We start from the raw sequence: 20,710 nt of genomic DNA on the forward strand, positions 1-20,710 counted from the left end.
CGCGGGGGGAGAAGCGGGGGGGGGGGGGGGGTTGAGCCTGATGAGAGGGAGGGGAGGGACTCCAGTGGGCTGCCTGCAATGCCATCCAGACCACCTTCCAAGGCCACCATTTCCTCCAGGTGAGCGGACCTCTTACCACCCGGAGAGTCGTTGCAATCCCAGGAGATCTTCAGTCGCCCCCCAGGAGGTTGGCAAGCCCAGGTCAAGGGGCCCGAGACCAAGCGGAGCCCCCCCCCCAATGAGCCACGCCCCCTGCCCCTCGGCTAGGAGCGCCCTGGCTTCCTGATTGGCTTCAGCCTGCGCGTCCCGAGCCAATGGGAAGTGGGGACGTGGTACGAACTCGGCTCCTCTTTCTCTTTCTCTTCTCCGGGCTCGGCTGCAGGGCGATCCGCGGAACGGCCCGAGACAAGGTGAGGCAACTGCCTGGACGGGGGTGGCGGGAAGAGGTGGGGAGCCAGCCTCCCCATGGGGCGAAGACGACCCGGGAGTCGAGGGGCTGTCGACGCAGGACGCACAAAAGGAAGCCCCCCCTTTTCGCCACGTGTGGCTCTCCTTGTTCTGGGACGTCCTTACAAGGGGGTGGCACCGACTCGCAGAGAGAGGGGAGATCTGTCCGTGGCTCTGGACCGAGGAGAATGGAGCCCCCCTGTGCACGAGCAGCCGGTCTCTGAGTTCCAAGCATGGCAGGAGGGCTACTGGCTTCAGGTCCTCGTGGCCGGCTCCCAAGAAGCTTCCGGCCAGCCCCTGGAGGAGGAAAAGGCACAGCCCAGGAAGTGAAATTCCCTTTTTCGCAGTTTATGCTCATAAAAATCCCTGACACAGTTTGAAAGCTTCCTCTAAAATGATAAATATAAGCTGAATGGAAACACTGGAGATGTGTGGAAGTGAATAAAGGTTCCCAAAATCTTGAAAGCGATGGGGTGGTCCCCTTTTAATATCACTGCTTTATATATGTGTCTGTGTGTGTGTCTGGTAGCGGCCAATCTGGCGTCTTTTGGACCAGGGAGAGTCAGGCGATTTTGCAATTGTAGGAGGAGATTGTAAGCCGCTCTGCGAGTCCTTTGGGTAGTGAAGGGCGGGGTATAAATCCAATCTCCTCCTCCTCCTGATTACTGTTCATTGTTCATAATCGCAGATCTCTTTTTAGCTCCCACACAGATGTTTTCCCACTGACTAAGCCACCCTCACTGCTTCCTGTCAGCATGGTTATTTCCTTTTATAGGGATCTCCTCTTTAGCTGCCATTTCCATGCCCAGTTATGAAAAGCTGTAATGAGCAAGGCAGTCCCTGAACAGTGTTTCCTCCTGAGTTGCTACAGACAGGGCTGGTTCTGCTATACCCCTCAAAAATAGATTTTTCATTATTGCATTAAATAAAGTGAGTTTATGTAGTAACTTCTGAACGGCAGAGAGGTGTTCTGGGTGCTTTATGGACCTTGTCAGTGCCATTATTGTTCTCCTGGGTTTACAGAGGCGTCATCTGAGTGCAAACAAATGAAGGGATCTCGGAATCCGCTTGAAGGAAACCTAGGAAACGGACCCAGGAATTCGGCTTCTGGTCCAGCGATACTGCTCCTCAGTGGATGCTCAGAGACGAGAGACTTCCGTGGTAAGCAGATTTCCTCGCTGCACTGTGGGGCTGAGATCTTGGTGCCGGGTCCTCCCCACCCAGTATCCGTGGAGAGCATTTTGTGATGCGCTTGTAAGAAACTTCATTGCTCAGAACTTTTGTTTCTTGCCAGGGTTAATGACACAAAGGTTTCTGTATTACGAGGGTGCAGAAGGGCCTTCTTAAAGCAGAGGCTTCCATGTATAACTGCTTGGTGGTACGGAGGAGGATTTGGGATATGGAAGCCCAAACAATTAATGGTGGGAGCTATGGAGTCTGTTCTCCATGCTCCCTTGACCTTTCTCCCCCCCTCCCTAAGCCTCTATGGCTCTGTGCATCTCTAATCTAACAATCCTACTTTATCGGCGGGTATTTATGCTAGCAAGCTTCAATCTTTTCCCCTCAGCTGTTGTATTAGGCAGATATAGGGGTATCCCCTATAGGGACAGAACCTGCAATTGTCTCTATAGTGAACCTGATTCAGTTGCTCATGTCCTTCTACGTCGTCAATATTCTACTATGCGTAGCTATCTGATTAGTCCCCACTTACCTACCACAAGGAACCCGACTGACAATGATCTTAAAATTTTATTGTCTGATAAGTCCCTGGCAATTACTTTGTCTGTTGCCGAATTCTTAGCCTATGTTTGGAAGCTTAGGGTAGGGGCATACAAGCCTTAACCCCCTTGTTAAGAATTGCTATATTCTCAACTGAGTCTGTTATTTCCGAGAAGTTTATAAAGACGATTTCTTGTTGGTGCAGCATGGTGTAAATTGTTATAATCTATTACTTCGTGCTATTTATTTTCTATTTGTTTCATTGTTCTCTTTGCTGTTGTGTTATGCCTAAAAAGGTCTATGTATGTGTGTGTGTATAACTGCTTGGCAACATTTTGCAGAGAAATAAAATGTTCTGATAGACAGCAAACTGTGTCAGGGATTTTTTTTTTTTGCTGTCAAGTCACAGCTGATTTTTGGCAACCCCCAAGGCAGGTGGTGTTCAGATACGGTTTGCCGTTGCTTGCTTCTGTGTCATGACCCTGGACTTCGAGGTATCCCATCCAAATGCTAGCTGGGGCCGACTCTGCTTAGCTTCCAAGATTTGACAAGATCAGGCTAGCTTGTGCTATCTATGTCAGGGCTCTCTGATAGATCACTTCAGACATTTTAGTAGTGAGATGGTGGGGGTCCCCTCAGCAGCCTTCCTTCTGAGGACTTTGTAGATGTGGTTGTAGAAGAAGGGATTGGATTTATACGCCGCCCTTCACTACCCAAAGGTGTCTCAGAGCGGCTTACAGCCTCCTTTCCCTTCCCCTCCCCACAACAGACACCCTGTGAGGTAGGTGGGGCTGAGAGAGCTCTTGACAGAAAAGGCTCTTTTTCAAGAACAGCTCTTATCAGAACTATGGCTTGCCCAAGGTCATCCAGCAGGTGCAAGTGGAGGAGTGGGGAATCAAACCCAGTTCTCCCAGTTTAGAGTCCGCGCACTTAACCACCACACCAAACTGTAAGGAAATCTGTATGTCATTTTATCTTTCCACATATAGAAACCTGAATTAACAATTATTAAATCTGATGTATAAACTGCTTTTCTGTTCAAAATATGCAAGCCATCCCTTGCATAGTTAAATTAAAGCAAGGCAAAAGAAAATTACATTTTAACTCTGTGGTGCTAGGAAGGTGCAAACCAAAGCAGCCGGTCACAAGGAGAACTCTCTTAAATAGGCCAGTTTGAATTAAATGGTAAAGAGAATACCAGGACAGTACAAAGAGAGTTTCCGGAGGGGGGGGAGGTTTCAGAGATTCCACTCCCCGAGGGGGGCTTGCAGGACTGCAGGAGGACCCTTGTATGGTTGATCCATTTCTGGGTGTAGACAAAGGAATAATGTGCCCGATCTCCTCGATCATATTTGTGGACTGTTATGGGCTGCTGTACTTCTTTCTTTTCCATTAACAGTTTCCGTTTGGTGTCTTGTTTACTTTCTGTTTTATAAGCGCAACGTAAGTGGTCCTTGAAAGGGCTCCTTCGTCGGTGCAAGAGAGCGGTGCAAAGCCTAGGTAAGTGCCTGTTGCTGGTTTCCAACCTCAGATTCACAAACCTCTGGGGGGATGAGGCATGGCTCAGTGGCAGAGCGTCTGCTTGGCATGCAGAAGGTTTCAAGTTCAATCCCCGGCATCTCCAGTTACGAGGACCAGGCAGTGGGTGATGTCAGAGACCTGGGCCTGAGGCTCCTGAAGAGCGGCTGCCAGTCTGAGTAGACAAGAGTGACCTTGATTTCCTGAGGTTCTGATTCAGTAAACCGTAGCTTCATAATCTTGAGCAGAAAACAAGGGGAGATGGTTGTGGATCCCAACAGCCAAGTCAAAGACCCCCATCTCTGTTTTCATTTCTATGAATTTCTGTTCTGTGATCAAATATCCCTGTTGTTCCCCCTAAGCTGAGTGAGTGTGAGCTAGCTCACAGTTTTTTAGCCTCTGGCTCACGCATTTTTGCCTCAGCTCAGGAAGGAGGGCTCCAGAGCCAACCAATTTATGCAGCAGCCCAATCGCTTGCTCACACCTTTAATGCCAGCAGCTCACAACGTAGAATTTCTGCTCACAAGACTCCACAGCTTAGTAGGAGCACTGCTGCTGATCTGTCTGTCCGGCTGCAGTAGGCAGCTCAAGTTGTGGAACCTTCCAATTTTTCTGTCTGTGAGAACATCAGCAATGAAAGCTCAGACAGAGAGCGGCAGGAAGTGATCTGTTTTGTGTCTCTGTCTCTTTTAGCTGATGGGCAGGAGACCAAGGTCACCACAAAAGACATTGCCATCCTTGTGACTTTGGCCGTGCTGTTGCTGATCTCCGTGGCTCTCAATATTTATCTGGCTGGTGAGTTCTTAAGCCCCTCCCTGTTGCCCTCCAACTCCCACCCTGATGCTGCCCTGCCCGCCCCCTCTCTGGACCCCAAGCCCTTCACAGAACCCAGATTTCCTCCATCACGATCGGCCCCAGCGTGAAAGTCTGCCAGCCCCGTGGCTCCACACCTTCCCTCTCTCACCTGGCCTCCTCCACCATCCCCGTGGCCTCTCTGCTCAGACTGGGAACCCACAAATGAAAGGACCAGGAAATGGAGACTGACTCAAGGCAAAAGTTAATATTATACAGTACAGATTATATATTAATTTACTAGAGATAAAGACAATGCAGAAAACTAAATTAACAAGTAAACTCAGAAAACCCACAGGCTAGTACAATATAGATCATTAGCAGGTAAATTCAGTAATCCAACAGGTAAGCTCAATATAGGTTCAGCAATAAAGAGCAACAGGTACATTCAATAATCAAACAGGTAAATTCAATATAGGTCAGCGATTCAAAGGAAAAGTTCTACAGGTAAATTCAGTAATCCCACGGGTAAGTGCAATACAGGTAACGAAGACTTCGTTTCGAAAGTCTTCCTCTGTAGAGACTGATTATAATATTCCATAAGACAAGAATTCATAAAGTTCCGAGGTAGATATCGTCAAAAAGACTCCAGAAATTTAGAACACTATAAATCTACTAACGGGCAACCAGTCATCATATGTTAAGGGGATGTCTCCAATTGAGTCGAATCCTTCTACCTGTCTGGAAGCAGAACCTTAGAGCATAACAGGAGGGCCTAAATTCAGGGGGGGGGTCGCCGTGTTGGTCTGAAGCCACAGAACAAAGTTTGGGTCCAGTGGCACCTTGAAGACCAACAGAGTTTAATTCTGGGTGGAAGCTTTTGTGAGCACGCACGCTTCTTCAGACACATGGGAATAAAATCTCTTCATGTCCCGCTTACAGGGGGAAAAGAGGGTGGGGGAGGTAGCTGTTAGGGAGAGCCAGTCATAGCCAAAATGCAAAACCAGTGACCGGTGAGATCAATGGATGGTAGCAAATTAGCACATAAATCTATTTATTTATTTTTTAGATTTTTACCCCACCCTCCCGGCCAAGCCGGCTCAGGGGGGCTTGCACAACAGTATAAAACAATATAATAGGACAATATAATGTAAAATATGAAATCCATTAATACACACATTCTGAAAACCATAAATATGATGACCTAATAAATGCAAGAGTTGACAGAGGACCACTTCCGCACTGTCGTTTTTGTCACTCGACTGTCCCCGTTGCCTTCAGGGTTCCCCCCCCCCCCAATGTGTTTTGCTCTCTCTAGTAGTCCCAGAGGGAGCAAAAACAAGTGTGGGAAGGGGGGGGGACCCAAAGCGATAGGGAGAAATGAGTGAGAAAAATGACAGTGTGGGAAGTGGCCAGAGACATTTGAGATCGAAGCTAGAGTGCTCGGTTGGTGGCGATCCAGTCTCCCAGAAGATCCTGCAACTTTGTTTGCAGGTCAGGGATTGTGGTTTGGTTGCAGGGACTGGACTGACCAAAGAGGCTCTTTTGAATCTTTCCATACCCTGTCGGTCTGCTGCTATCGTCTGGCTGAGCCTGTGGGAAATTGTCACCGTTTTCCCCAAAACTGCAGGTGGAGATGCTGAATGGGACTCATAGCTTTTCTTCCTGTCTTTCCCCCAACAGTCAAGCGCCACCGTTTGCAGGCTGCTTTGAGCCATTCGTGCCCCCAAGGCTGGGTCAGGAGCGGAGGCCGGTGCTACTTCTTCTCTGCTACTGAAGAGGCCTGGGACGTTGGTCAGGATCGTTGCATTTCCCACAGGGGCTCCCTGGTGGCGATGGACACTTTGCAGGAAAGGGTGAGAGAGACTGTCAAGCTCCGTGGCGTGGATCCAGCACAAGTGTGCTCTTGTCAGGGGCTGCCAGGCGAGGCTTGGAGGAGCCAGGGTTCGGGCAAGGCAGCTGAAGATGAAGCCAGGCAAGGTGGAAGTCTTGGTAGCTGAAGGGGGTCTGTAAGCAAGAGGATCCCTCAGATCCACAGAGCCCAGTGTCCCTTACAGTCTGATCCACTCCACAGCCTTGAGATAATCCTGGATTGGGCGCAGTCCCTGGAACGCTGGTTTCCTGAAATGGCGAGGAGCACTTTTAATCCGCAGCCTTTCATCCCAAGGTGGAATGGTTTACTTTTGGCTTTAGATCTAATAACTGCCTTAAGACATCTGGGAAGGGCTGTGGCTCAGCAGTAGAGCATCTGCTTGGCATGCAGAAGGTGCCAGGTTCAATCCCAGGCATCGCCAGTTAAAAGGACCAAGTAGGAGGGGATGTGGAAGACCTCTGCCTGAGACCCTGGAATGCTACTGCCAGTCTGAGTAGACAGTACTGAACTAGATGGGCCAAAGGTCTAACTGAGTACAAAGCAGCTTCATGTTTATTCATGTGTGGCTGAGTGGCAGAGCCTCTGCTTGGCATGCAGAAGGTCCCAGGTACAGTCCCCGGCATCTCCAGTTAAAAAGGACCAGGCAGGAGGTAATGGGAAAGACCTCTGGCTAAGACCCTGGAGAGCTGCTGCCAGTCTGACTAGACAATATTGACACTGATGGTTCACCGTAAGGCAGTTTCATGTTTGTATCCCTGGCCAGAGGTCATTTCGGGGGGGAACGCGGGGGATCGCAGTTCCCCTGGGTGAGGTACGGGGGGCGGGGCACATGACGAAGCCCCGCCCCCTGCTTCCGGCCGCCCCGCTTCCGGCCCTCATTCAGCCAGGAGGAGGCAGGAGAAGAGGGAGGGTAAGTTGCTTCCTCCCTGCCTCTCCCCACCCCTGCCTGCCTGGGGCCAGGGAGGGCCTTCGCGGGGCTTCCTTGCACTCCCGCCGGCCTTGCAGGTCCACCGCCGGGCCCGTCATGGGGCTCGGCAGTGGAGCTGCAAGGCCAGCGGCGGCGGCCGGGACCGTTCAGGAGGTGTGGCCTTATGACACACTTCCGGCAATGGCAGGGGGTGTGGCATATGCTAATGAGTTATGCTAATGAGTCCCCCTAGCTCTTTTTCTACTAAATGACCCCTGTCCCTGGCTATCCAGTGGGTTAGTCCTAGTCTAGCGCGTGAGCACCCTTTCCTCTTCCTCCGGGGTCTGCTTGTGACCAGTGCAGGGTTTAGCCAACTAGAACCACTGTGCATCAAAGAATGCCCCATCTCTTTCTGGTTCAGCCACGAGAACTCTCCTCTCCCACAAATAAGGGGGTGGTAGACACAGCCCAGTACGGGACATGGCCAGCAACTACTTCTGTGCTTGTGCCCAGTCTCTTGTGGCTGTTTCTCTGTTAATTCATTTGACCTCCAAAGAAGGAAATGGTCGCAATCAGGGCTTTCAAAACTCATTAGCATAATAGGCCACACCCAACAGCAGGAACTCATTAGCATATTAGGCCACACCCGATAGTGCATCATATTAACATATTAGGCCACACCCCCATGTTGCCAGACGTGTGGTCATCCAGCCACACCCACCTTTTGCTTCTTATTTTGTTTACCTTATTGTCAAAACCCAGGGTTTTTTGTAGCAGGAACCCCCCTTTGCATGTTAGGCCACACACCCGTAATGTAGCCAATCCTAATGAGTTTCTGCTGTTGGGTGTGGCCTGTTATGCTAATGAGTTCCTTCTGGGTGTGGCCAACTTGGGAGCCAGCTGGAACTCCATTCCTGTGCGTTCCTGCCCAGAAATAGCCCTGGTTGCAGTGACACTGAGCTTCACAGTCCCATGACCAGAAGCTCTGCAGGCTAGTTGTGTTGCCCTGGTAGAGCGAAGGGAGGGGGAGTACCTTCCTTCTGTCCACTGGCTAAAATCGGGTGATGGGGAGGGGTGTGTCTGAATACGGAGGGAATTCATTTATGTACAGGGCTTATGAGCTTATTTTAAAAGAGAAGACATCTGCATTTTTGAAAGGATTTTGTCATGAGCTCGGAAGGCTTGGCTGGTTACTGGATCGGCCTCCGGAGAGAGGGAGTCAGAGAGCCCTGGAAGCAGCCGGATGGGTCCCTCTTCAGCAACTGGTAAGTCTTGTGAACTTTGGCAAAGTAGAGGGGGTGGGGAGGGGGGGAGAACCAGGGGCGTATTAATCCATGGCCGGGCCCCCAGGCTTTCAGGTATGTCAGGGCCCCTCTGGCAGTTCAGTCTTTCACCCCACCACAGCTGACAGCCTGATCCCGGTACGGCAGGTACTAGACTGCAGTAAAGGTAAAGGTTTCTCTTGCTCGAAAGCCAGTCGAGTCCGACTCTAGGGTTGCGGTGCTCATCTCCGTTTCAAAGCCGAAGAGCCAGCGCTGTCCGAAGACGTTTCAGTGGTCATGTGGCCGGCAGGACTAAACACCAAGGCGCACAGATCGCGGTTACCTTCCCACCAAAGTGGTACCTATTTATCTACTTGCAATTTCTTGCTTTCAAACTGCTAGACTGGCAGGAGCTGGAACTAGAGACGGGAGCTCACTCCGTCGTGCGGCACACTCGGGTCTCGAACTGCTGAACTACCGACCTTCCACAGCCTGCAGTTCAGCGTCTTAACCAGCGATGCTTGAAGAATTCTGTTCACAATTTTAATATATATTTGTATCGATTGATTAGAACACTTCAGGAAAGCACATTTTGGGGGTACAATATTGTAATATTTTGAAGTGAAGTGAGCCAGTTTGGTGTAGTGGTTAAGTGCACGGGCTCTCATCTGGGAGAGCCGGGTTTGATTCCCCACTCCTCCACTTGCAGCTGCTGGATGACCTTGGGTAAGCCGTAGTTCTGATAAGAGCTGTTCTTGAAAAAGAGCCATTTCTGTCAAGAGCTCTCTCAGCCCCGCCTACCTCACAGGGTGTCTGTTGTGGGGAGGGGAAGGGAAAGGAGTTTGCAAGCTGCTCTGAGACCCCTTTGGGTAGTGAAGGGCGGGGTATAAATCCAATCTCTTATTCTCTTTATTATATACATACTCACACACACACACATATATGTATGTATGTATGTATATATAAATGGATAATTGTTTTACTATAAGAAACAATTTGTTTCACTGCAATAAGGAAGCAGTTAATTATCTTATTAATAGAGGTCATATATTACAGGCTGCCTATGAAGAGAAATGGCAGAGGACGGCGGAAGACCGGAAGGCCTGGCGTGATCTGGTCCATGAGTTCGCGAAGAGTCGGACTCGACTGTGCGACTGAACAACAACAATGAAGAGAAAATAACGGTGCCTCAGCAAAAAAGATATGGATGGGCCTCTAGTCCCTGCAGGGCCCCTCGGCTTCAGCCTAGTCAGCCTTATGGATAATACAGCCCTGGGGAGCACTTGCAAAGGCACTGCTGGTTCTATGACTCGCTATGAATGTTGGCAGATCATGAGAGGAAGAGTGATGAGTCTGTGCTTGGCTCTCGTGGGCCTTTCTTCTATGCCCAGGGTAATGCCACTCGCCACTTTGGGGTCAGGAAGGAATTCTCCTCCAGGCCAAATTGGCCCAGGGCCCCGTGAGGGTTTTGTGCAGGGGGTTGGGCTAGGTGACCCCCGAGGTCCCTTCCAGCTCTATGTTTCTGTTTCTAGAGAGGCTTCCTCTTCACCCATTGACTAAGAATTCGGGCACCAGTTGATAAAAGATTTTTCTTCAGTGGAGAGGTGGATGATTGGGTTTATAAGATGGCCTTCGAGTTTCTATCCCTTAATAACCTTGTTATTTTTGGTTTTCTTTGTGTGTGGGGGGGATAGATGTTAGGGGAGGGTCTTTGCTTTTAAGAGAGTTTCTTGGGAGAATGGAAGTTTTTCCTATGAGTGGTTGTGGAGTGGATGGGGGAGCAAGAAGAGCCCAAAGGGGTTCACCAAGCCAGTGGTTAAAGTGTGTGGACTCTAATCTGGGAGAATGGGGCTTGATTCCCTACTCCTCCACTTGCAGCTGCTGGTGTGACCTTGGGTCAGTCACAAGTTCTCTTGGAGCTGGTCTCTCAAGAGCAGTCCTGAAAAGCGCTCTCAGTCCCACCTACCTCACAGGGTGTCTGTTGGGAGGGGAAGGAGATTGTAAGCCACTCCGAGTGAAGGACGGGGTATAAATCCAATCTCCTTTTCTTCTTCATTGGCCGGGCCCCTGCTGAAAGCAGAGAGAGAGAGCGCACAGGTTGAGACTCCATGGGAAAGTCAGAAGGATGGGTGAGACTTTAAGTGCGTGTCAGTGAAAGGTAGTGATGAAAGAGTTATCTATCCCCGAAGGGCTGTTTGTCTGCTCTGCGTCACAGCATAATACTGACTTTGGGGTGATTGTGTTGTAGGTTTCCAATAGGAGGCAATGGTCTCTGCGCCTACCTGAATGACAAAGAGGTCAACTCTACACGGTGCATCAACAGCCAGCGATGGATCTGTAGCAAACTTGTTACAATTCCGCAGGGTCTGTAAAACGGAGCTGTCTGCCTTCTCAAAGGATATATATTTTTAATAAAAGGATTCCATTTATTAAATTATGTAGCAGTCCATTTACTCTTACTGTTTCAGGATGCTGATTTAGGAAAGACCTTCGTTCAAGCAACTGTCAAATTCTGTCTAAAAGGTGTCAATACGTGTAGCAAGCGATATCACTTTAATTTATTTACAAATACTAAGATCACATTTACTGGCATTTTAACCCTCCCTTCTTCTACCATTTGGGTGTGAAATGCGCTGGGTAGGGTTGCCAGGTCTGGGTTAGAAAATACCTAGAGCAGGGGTGATGCAGCCCGAGGGCTGGATCAGTCCCCCGGAGGGCTTCTATCAGTCCCGCAGTGGAACTGGCTGTCTTCTGCTGCTTCTTCCAGTTCTGCTGCTCCTGCATCTTTGTAGGTTTGCAGCTTACAGATACAGACCTGAACAGCATACTCAAGATTGCAACAGCAGAGACATTTTGATGCAATAATTCATCAGACACTGTTAAATAAAATATTGCAAGAATGCTAAAGTTTTAAGCATGTTTTTATTTTAAGTAAAAAAAAGAGCTCCTTTGTGTTTGTGTCCTTTATAAAGTTTATATCTCCGCTACCTGATATTGCATTTTATGACACACATGGCCCGGCCCAACAAGGTCTCATTTATGTCAGATCCGGCCCTCCTACCAAATGAGTTTGACACCCGGACCTAGAGACTTTGGGGGTGGATCCGGGAGAGGGCGGGGTTTGGAGAGGAGAGGGGCTTCAGCATGGTACAATACCATTGAGTCCACCCTTCAGAGCAGCCATTTTCTCCAGGGCAGCTGATCTCTTGGCTGGAGATCTCCAGGTCACACCTGGAGGCTGGCAGCCCTAGCGCTGGGGCATAAAAGCACATACATCTCTGGCGCCTCCATTGAAAAGGGTGCTCTGGTAGGAGGTTCTGGATTTAAAACAACCCCCCCCCCCAAAAAAAAAAAGCTGGACTTTTAAAATTAATTGTTTTAGGGCAAACAACACCGAGGTCGAGATGCCATTTCGAATAATGTGCACGTTCTTGATTCATTCCTCTCAGCTCATTGCCCGTCTTCGGGCGGTTCCGGTCCCTTACCGCCAACTTCCGCCCTTCTTCCAGGGTTCGCGACGCCGTTGCCTTGGATACCACTTCCTGTTTCCGGTCAGGCCCGTCAAATTCTATAGAAGAAAAGTGTGGGGGGGGCTGTCAGGTGCCGCGCACGCGCACGAAGGCTGGCTGGCTCCGACCCTCTCAGGGAGGCGGCGGAGCGGAGAAAGATGGCGGCGGGATGCGGGGCGGGGTGCTGCGGCTGTTGTTGCGGGGAGAGGGACAGCCGCACCCCGGAGGAGCTGGTAAGGCGGGCGAGGGGGGCGGGATGTCACTGTGCTCCACGTCCTTTGCCCTCCCCCTGTTAGGTTGGCTAGGCAGGGATGCCTCTGGGCATGTGCAGAGTGCCCGCGTCGGTCGTCTGTAGCGAAGAACTATAACTAACCCCCCCTTTTTAACATATGTCCATTTACGTGGAAGCATAAATAACGGTAATAAAAATAATATTGGTAACTTCGGGTGTTTTTTTCCCCTGCGGGGCCAATTTTGGGTTTGCTTGTATTATTATTTTATTTTTTATTTTTTTATTACGGTCAGAGACCCATTAAACAGCATAGGGTTTGCGTGTAGAATAGATGCCCCTGTATGGCACAAGGGGGGGAGTGTTTCTGAGGACGTGCAGAGGGCCCTTCCTTATCTCTGTTCTGTAAACCACCTTTTCCCTTTAAACCTATAAAATCTGTCGTGGGAACCAGCATGTTCAAGGAAACAAATTTAGGGGGTGGCGGGGGCGGGGTGTGCTCTTACAGGACTGGATTGGGAGCCCTCACAGGGGGACCTTACCCTGACGGGACTGAGTGCCAGGAAAAGCGTCACTTGGTGACTCACAATATTGGGCAGGCAGCGATGGAGGGGGAAGGGTGCCGTTGAGCCTAGTCAGAGTGCTTTTCCAGCCCTCCCCAGTGCCCATCTCTTCTGCCCCACCCCACCCCACCCCTAGCAGTGATCCACAGTCCTTTTTTATGTGCATGCATGTTTTAGATGCCCCCATGTAGAAGTGTGGGGGTAGGAATTGCTTTGTGGGGAAGGGGGTGAAGGGGGGACTAGAACCGTCTGACAGGTTTTAAGGCGCTCTCGGTGTCGCTGGTTATTTAGCTTTATTTTCCCTTAGGTATAAGTACGTTTGCTGAGAAACGTTAGTGACGGACAGCCACCCACTCAAGATTCAGCCCCTTCCTCACATGCACCAAAATGGTTGCCTATGTAATGCACGTGCGACGCATATACAAAGATATAACCCCTAATGGAAATTTGTTGAACGTGGATTAAGCAAATCGTGACATTCTCTTAGCCACAGGCTAGGATGGGAACCATGGAGCTTCTTTGAGAAACGCCAGTGGCTGGTGAACTGTGGAGATGGGCCAGGCTCACGCCTGACTCAGAGTTTTGCAGAAGAGAACATCCCGGCAGATGCAGCTTCTCCTCTCTCCTGCCAAACACCCTTTCTTCCACGTGGCTTGGAAAGGTGCAGGATCCCAGCTGCCTGCCTTGATGTATGGCTCCCTTAAGGCAGGGAGATCCACAGGGTGGCAAAGCCAAGAGGGTAGCCCCAGCGTAGGTGCTTGAGCAATAAACAAGGTTGCAGAGTGAAGGGTGGCTTTTTTTTTTTTAAGTGAGCATCAGTGGCTTTTGGCAAAGCCATAGTGTTGCTGAAACTGCAGCTCTTTTGTTAAAATGCAGATGGGGTCGACGTTACCAGCGCTGTGGGCATGCTCCATTTCCTTGGCAGGCCTGGGCCAGCCAGTCTGCTTTCCCGTCGCCGCCTCCCTTTCCTGGGCATCTCCGTTTATCTTGGTAGTGTGGAGCTGTTTGCCTTCAGATCCAGGGGCCTCTTGGCGTCGTGGCTACTCTTCCCCGCTTTCCTGTTCTTCTCTTGGTGCCGCCGCCGTTTATCGTCTGCAGTGCTTCACTGCCTTTTTGTTGTGACTCATTGGTGATTTGGGGGGAACAGGAGAGTACGTGTTTTGCATGCGTCTGGCCCCATCTGCAGCATCTCCAATGAAAAGGGTCTCAGGAGTAAGAGAAAGATCTGTCTCTGCTTAAGACCTTGGAGAGCGCAGCTGGCTAGACAGGAGGTGCCGGGCAGGGATAGACTGATAGTCTGACAGCGTCATGCGTTTGTAAATTCAAAGGACTCCCTCCCTGCGGCAGAATGAGGTGAAAGGGTGCGTTCTCACGACTAGTGCTCAAAGTAACGAATGCATTTTCTCTAAGCCTTCTCCTTCCTGCATGTTAAGAACAGCAGCTATTGCAAAGCTGCAATAAATGCAGAAGGGGCAATTGAGAAGATTAAGGAAAAGCCAGAAGACTTTGGAACATTCGCAGTGGGATCCTAAGAAAAGTCACTCCAGTCTAAGCCCCTTGATTTCAGCGGGCTTAGACTGGAGTAAATCTGTTTAGGATTGCACTGTTAGTTTAGGAAGGAAGACGACCAAGAAGGACATGATAGAAGTTTGTAAAATTATCCATGGAGTGAAGAAAGAGGATGGAGAGAACTTTCTGTACTTTCCCCATAATACTAGGCACCCGATGAAACTAAGGAGAATCAATTCAAGACAAACAAAAGGAAGTATTTCTTCTCTGGACAGGTAATCAGATTTCACATGAAGCTGCTTTATACTGAATCAGACTCTGGTACATCAAAGTCAGTATCGTCTACTCAGACTGGCAGCAGCTCTCCAGGGTCTTTGGCTGAGGTCCTTCCCATCATATACTGCCCGGTCCTTTTTAAATGAAGATACCAGGGATCAATGCTCCCTCTAAGCTGTGGAGTCCTGTGGGCAAAACTTCTACTTTGTGAGCTGCTGGCATTAAAGTTGTGAGCGAGCGATTTGGCTGCTGCAGAGATCGGTTTGCTCTGGAGCCCTCCTTCCTGAGTGAAGACAAAAATGTGGGAGCCGGAGGCTAAAAAACTGTGAGCTAGCTCACACTAACTCAGCTTAGAGGGAACACTGCCTAGGACCAGATGGTCCTAGGCAGTTGTTCCCTCTAAGCTGCCTGGCAGGGAGTTCGAGAAGTCAGAAGGCAAAGCCGGGACTTCCTGCATGCACAGTAGGTGACTGACCCACAGTAGGTCTTTGACCCACTGTGCCTCTGACTCTGTGAAACTTGAGGCCCAACAACAGGCCTGCAGGGCTTCCTCAGCTGATGGAGTATGAATGACCGAAGGTGTCTGGAAATCCTTTTTGTTTGCTTCTGGGCTGGATTCTTATTATCATTATGACTTGCTTTCTTGGTATCCTGCCTTTCTTCCCAATGGGAACCTGAAGCAGCTCAACATCCTTCTCCTCTCCTCTGTTTGATCTTCACAGCAACCCTGGTCAGGCTTAATGCTCCCTCTAAGCTGTGGAGCCTTGTGAGCAAACATTCTACTTTGTGAGCAACTGGCATTAAAGTTGTGAGTGAGCGATTTGTCTCCTGCGTAAATTAGATTGCTCTGGAGCCCCATCCTTCCTGAGCTGAGATAAAAATGTGTGAGCCAGAGGCTAAAAAACTGTGAGCCAGCTCACACTAACTCAGGTTAGAGGGAACACTGGTCAGGCTGAGCGTGTGTGGCTGGCCCAGGGTCACCTAGCGAGCTTTGGTGGCAGAATGGGGATTCAAACCTGGGTCTCCCAGATGGTAGTCCGATGGTCTCACCACGACAGCACGCTGGCTCTCAATTAGCAATGAGCAAACTTGTCTCCAACGTAGTTTGACTTAGCCTGGCTTATCAGTCTTGAATTTCCTTCCTAGACCATCCTTGGAGAAACTCAGGAGGAAGATGAAGAGATTCTCCCACGTAAGGACTATGAGGTGAGGGGCTCTGAGATGTTGAGTGGATGCTGGGGGTGATGGTGGATTAAGTGAGTGTGCGTGTGTGTATTTCTGTGACTTCTTTTATAGGGGTTGGTTGGTTCGTGGTATGTTGCTGAACCACAAACTGAATCATGAACCCATGTGAGTTTATGAGCCATCTAAAGTTTAAACCCCGCTTTCTGCTCCCTGTGGTTTTTCACGGGGAGCAGAAAGCTGAGTTTAGATGGCTCCAGGCCATTTAAACCAAGCCATTTAATGGCTCCAAGCCATTTAAACCAAATAGCAGAGCTATTTTTCATGATTTGTGTTCTTCACAAACCACCACGAATGGCCCCAAAATTCATGGAAGCTTGTGGCAGTTCCTCGGTTTGCGATCATTGCTTTGTGAACTACGAACCAGCCAAAATTCATGATGAACTTCAGTGTGTCAGCCGGTTCAGGCCCATCCCTATTAAGGATGAATTGTTTGGGGGGACCCCCCTCAGCTTTTCTTCCTGTGTTAAGGCAAGACTAGTTGTTGTCTCACCACTTTACTCAGAGCACGTTCAGAGGCTGGCGACAGGTCACCCTGCCAAGAGGTCCAGGGAGGTTGGTGGCACCCAGTGTCACGTTTCCTTGCTTACATGCAGAAAGCCAGCCTCAATCATGTGTGGCTCATTTGAAGGTCTCCGAGAAACAACAGTCCTCCGCTCTGTTCCAGTGTGTGAACCCCACTTTTGGCCACTTGCTGGTGCCAGGTGAACAGTTGTTTAGATGCCTCTGTGGAGGAGTTCTGCCGTTGAGCTTTTCTGGCCCCCGTTCAGTCTTTTTGTCAATTGAGAGGAGACGTGCTTGGCTGCTGAAACTCACGTCAGGGCAAATGTCTTCTGTGTGCCAGGGCCGGCGTGAATGTATCCCCATCTTTTCTCACTCATGGGAATCTCTCTCCTCTCACGTGAATGTGGTGGTTTCATGGTTGGGTGTTTGTTTTGCCTTCTTCTAGAGCTTGGACTACGACCGCTGCATCAATGAACCCTACTTGGAAGTACTGGAAAGTCTAGATAACAGGGTAGGACATATTGCTGCCTTCTGTTTCAGTAATTCAGAGGAGGAGGAAATGGTGGGTATTAAGGGTGTGCATTCAGATCTTCCCGAGCCGAAAATATACCCCCAAAATACCTAATAGGTATTTTTCAGGTGTATTTCGGCTTCTCAAATGTGTCTGGGTTTTCTTGGGGAAACTAGGAAAAAATCCCAAGAAAATCCTAGATATATTCAGGGATTTTGGGTCAATCTGAAAACAAATCAGCTGTTTGTCGGGTGGGCTTAATTGGTCCTTTTAAACTTTGAAGGGAATGCAGAGGTCAGCCCAAGGATCAGCCGGGGTGGCGGGAAGCTGAGAGCTCCCTGCTGCTGCAGGCTGGTTTAAACTGGGCTGCAAGAGAAGCCAGCTCAAGATCACCTGAGTCGTTGGGGAGTTCAGAGCTCCCCGGCACAGATCTCCACTGCCTACCCCTGCCACCCAGTTTAAAGTGGGTGGCAAGAGAAGCCAAGCCAGCCCCTGGACTGGGCTGGTATTTCTGGTGTAGTGGTTAAGAGCGTGGACTCTAATCTGGGAGAACCAGGTTTGATTCCCCACTCCTCCACATGCAGCTGCTGGTGTGACCGTGGGTCAGTCATAAGTTCTCTCAGAGCTGTTCTCTCACGGGCAGTTCTGGAGAGAGCTCTCTCAACCTCACCTACCTCATAGTGTGTCTGTTGTAGGGAGGGGAAGGGATTTTAAGCCACTGTGAAACTCTTTCAGGTAGTGAAAGTTGGGTTATAAATCCAATCTCTTCTTCTTTACCAGCATTTTTTGGTTCTGGTCTATTGGACCCCAAAAATGTCAGGATTTCCAAAAAAAACCCAGATCCAAATACCAGACCAGACTGAACTGTAGACCTGAACCAAAAAATACCAGTAAAAAAAAAAAAATTCCACACCCCTGGTTGGAGTAATCCCCTGCACTTTTGGCTGGGAGCTGCCAATTGTCTGGGAGGGATGCCAGTTCGCTGGTCAGCTGGTGCTGAATGTGGAGGTGTATGAATAGTGGAATGCGAGTCATGGGGAGTGTGGCATGCCAGGCGCCTAGCCGGGCACAGAGAATTTTGTTTGCCGGGGGGCAGATTGAGGGAAAGGCGCTCTGTGTAGGCTCTTCTGAGTCCACAAGCGGTGGGGATGAACCCTGGTGTGGAAAACGTGTTTCTGGCCTTCAGGGCAGAGGCTGAACACCAGGAACAGTGGAGCCTTGGGCTGGAGAGATGGGCCAGGCAGCACCACACCACGAGATGTAGAGGTTTAATTTTTTAAAAAAAGAGTAAATAAAGTTAACTGAGCGAATCAGAGGTTTAGCTCAGGGTTGTGCAGACTTCCCCTGCGTAGATGAAATGGCTTATGCTGATGCAGACCTTCCTGTGATGCTGGTATGCCACTTCCGACACGTGTGTAAACCTTTTTTTCTCCTCCTCCGCCCTTACAGAGAGCCCGGCGGTACGAAGCAGTGAAGTGGGTGATGGTCTTTGCTATTGGAGTTTGTACAGGGCTGGTAAGGTGCTTTAGTTATTTATTTACTTGCTTACTTATTTGACTTATACCCCCCCTCCCTGCCGAGGCAGGCTCCGGGCGGCTGACAAGACCGTATTGGCTTCATAAATAATAAAACAATAAAATAACAAATTACAAACAATTCAGACCATTTCAAATAACAACACCCATAAGATGGCAAAGCTGTCCAGTCGGCCACCATAAGCGAAAACAGTGGCTGACGTCTAGTTTCTTTTCGTGTCTGTCAAAGGTCTGTGTTTCTTTTGTCGTCTTTATGCAGGATGTACCTGGGCGGGGGGCGGGGGAGCAATTGGGTTGGATCCTGCCTTAGTTTTAAGTGAACGGAAATGTGTGTGACGTACAATCAAGTTGTTTCTGACCTGTGGCGACCCCCCTCATGGGGTTCTCAAGACCAGAGACGAATAAAGGCGGTTTGCCATTGCCTGCCTCTGTGTACGGACCCTGGACTTCCTTGGTGGTCTCCCGTCCAAGTACTAACCAGGGCCGACCCTGCCTAGCTTCCGTTGAGATCGGGCTAGCCTGGGCTATCCGGGTCAGGGCAAGAGAGGAACAGAGGTGGAGTGCCCTTGCCTGCCTCTGCGTACGGACCCCTGGTATTCCTTGGTGGTCTCCCATCCAAGGACTAACCAGGGCTGAACCTGCTGAGCTTCCAAGAGGTGGTGAAACTGGGCTAGCCCAGCCCATCAAGGTTCAGGGATCCACCAGTTCTGCCTTCCAGCTGCCAACACCAGACTCTTATGCCATTCCCGAGGGTCCCCTGTCTCCCAGAAGCAGCATCTCAGAGGTGGGCTTAGTAGGCCTGCTTCCGTTCCGCTGACAGAAGTGCCTTGCGTGAGCGAAAAAGCAGTCTGGATCCGTCCAGTCGCCAGATGCCCAGAGTGGCGTTTGTGAGGCCGCTCACGGGAGCCCTCTGTCTCTTCTCTTGCAGGTGGGCCTCTTTGTGGACTTCTTCGTCCGGCTCTTCTCCCAGCTCAAGTTCCGGGTGGTACAGAGCTGTATCCTCTCTGTGCTCGGGAGCTCTTGCCAGGCCCCCGTGGGTGGGGGAGCGGCTTGGGTGTCATCGTCACGAGCCTTCTGGCTTTGAGTGGCTCCGTCTATGCAGCCCGCCCTGCCCGACTGTTGGAGCAAAGCCCAGGAGCTTCTGCTCAGCCTGGCGTGCAGGGTGGCTGGGGTCAGGGAGGCTGGAGTCCCGCCTGTGCGAGGGCTTGGCGGGTTGGCTGGACCCCTTTCCTTGACTCTCCCCGTGCAGCGGTGGAGGAGTGCAGCGAGAAGGGCTGCCTGGCCGTCTCCCTGCTGGAGCTCCTGGGCTTCAACATGACCTTCATCTTCCTGGCCAGCCTCCTCGTCTTGATCCAGGTAACACTGCGTGGCCAGGCTGCAGTTGGCCCCCAGAAGTTCTTTTCTGCATGTCATGAGAACATAAGAGAGCATAAGAGAAGCCAATGTTGGGTCAGGCCAATGGCCCATCCAGTCCAACACTCTGTGTCACACAGTGGCCAAAAACACCAGGGGCCATCAGGAGGTCTAGCAGTGGGTCCAGGACACTAGGAGCCCTCCCACTGTTGCCCCCACTCCAAGCATCAAGAAGGCAGTGCATCACATGCCCCAGCCTGAGAGTTCCTATCTATACCTTGTGGCTAATAGCCACTGATGGACCTCTGCTCCATATGCTTATCCAGTTCCCTCTTGAAGCCGTCCATGCTTTTAGCTGCCACCACCCCCTGTGGCAGTGAATTCCAAGTGTTAATCCCTCTTTGGGTGAAGAAGGACTTCCTTTTATCCGTTCTAATCCGACTGCTCAGCAATTTCATGGAATGCCCACGAGTTCTTCTGTTGTGAGAAAGGGAGAATAGTACTTCTTTCTCGACCTGCTCTATCCCATGCATAATCTTATAAACCTCGATCATGTCACTTCTCAGCCGTCGTTTCTCCAAGCTAAAGAGCCCCAAGCGCCTTAACTTGTCTTCATAGGGAACGTGTTCCAACCCTTTTATCATTCTAGTTGCCCTTTTCTGCACTTTTTCCAATTCCCACTCTGAATAATGTTATGATTATGCACTGTCACAGTCAGATATTTTATAGAATCGTAGAGTTGGGAGGGACCTCCAGGATCATCTAGTCCAACCCCCCTGCACAATTCAGGAACTTCACAAATACTTCCCCCTCCACCCCCCCAGTGGTCGCTGTTCCACACCCAGAAGATGACCAAAAAAACCTCCAGGATCTCCAGCCAAACTGACCTGGAGAAAATTGTGTTCTGCAATTTGAGATCGAGCCAACTTCTTGGGAATTGCAGAGGTATCTTTGTAGGATT

At 50.1% G+C, this 20,710-nt stretch overlaps 2 protein-coding genes across 2 annotated transcripts in view; both read left to right on the top strand.

Moving 5' to 3' along the window:
* Positions 1 to 302: 302 nt before the first annotated feature.
* On the top strand, positions 303 to 11,257 carry LOC107111617 (C-type lectin domain family 2 member D-like). Its single transcript, XM_015412602.1, has 7 exons — positions 303 to 410; positions 1,471 to 1,608; positions 3,604 to 3,666; positions 4,378 to 4,479; positions 6,160 to 6,332; positions 8,415 to 8,521; positions 10,767 to 11,257. The coding sequence occupies exons 2-7, from the start codon at positions 1,494 to 1,496 to the stop codon at positions 10,888 to 10,890; spliced, it is 684 nt and encodes a 227-aa protein (XP_015268088.1). The 5' UTR covers positions 303 to 410; positions 1,471 to 1,493; the 3' UTR covers positions 10,891 to 11,257.
* A 928-nt stretch (positions 11,258 to 12,185) lies between these two features.
* The window catches only part of CLCN6 (chloride channel, voltage-sensitive 6), a 31,332-nt gene continuing 22,807 nt past the window's right edge, over positions 12,186 to 20,710 (top strand). The window contains exons 1-6 of the mRNA XM_015412546.1: positions 12,186 to 12,260; positions 15,751 to 15,810; positions 16,796 to 16,861; positions 18,311 to 18,376; positions 19,325 to 19,391; positions 19,646 to 19,752. Coding sequence (XP_015268032.1) covers positions 12,186 to 12,260; positions 15,751 to 15,810; positions 16,796 to 16,861; positions 18,311 to 18,376; positions 19,325 to 19,391; positions 19,646 to 19,752 — 441 coding nt within the window. The remainder of the gene's footprint in view (positions 12,261 to 15,750; positions 15,811 to 16,795; positions 16,862 to 18,310; positions 18,377 to 19,324; positions 19,392 to 19,645; positions 19,753 to 20,710) is intronic.

This window comes from Gekko japonicus, unplaced genomic scaffold, assembly GCF_001447785.1.
Source record: "Gekko japonicus isolate JY-2015 unplaced genomic scaffold, Gekko_japonicus_V1.1 scaffold131, whole genome shotgun sequence".
NCBI lineage: Eukaryota > Metazoa > Chordata > Lepidosauria > Squamata > Gekkonidae > Gekko > Gekko japonicus.

What these genes read in the sequence shown, in the direction of transcription:
- LOC107111617 (XM_015412602.1), top strand. Translation starts at nt 1,494, where the DNA reads ATGAAGGGATCTCGGAATCCGCTTGAAGGAAACCTAGGAAACGGACCC. An exon ending in AGAGACGAGAGACTTCCGTG is followed by an intron (nt 1,609 to 3,603) that starts GTAAGCAGATTT and finishes CTGTTTTATAAG; the next exon opens with CGCAACGTAAGTGGTCCTTG. An exon ending in GGGTCCCTCTTCAGCAACTG is followed by an intron (nt 8,522 to 10,766) that starts GTAAGTCTTGTG and finishes ATTGTGTTGTAG; the next exon opens with GTTTCCAATAGGAGGCAATG.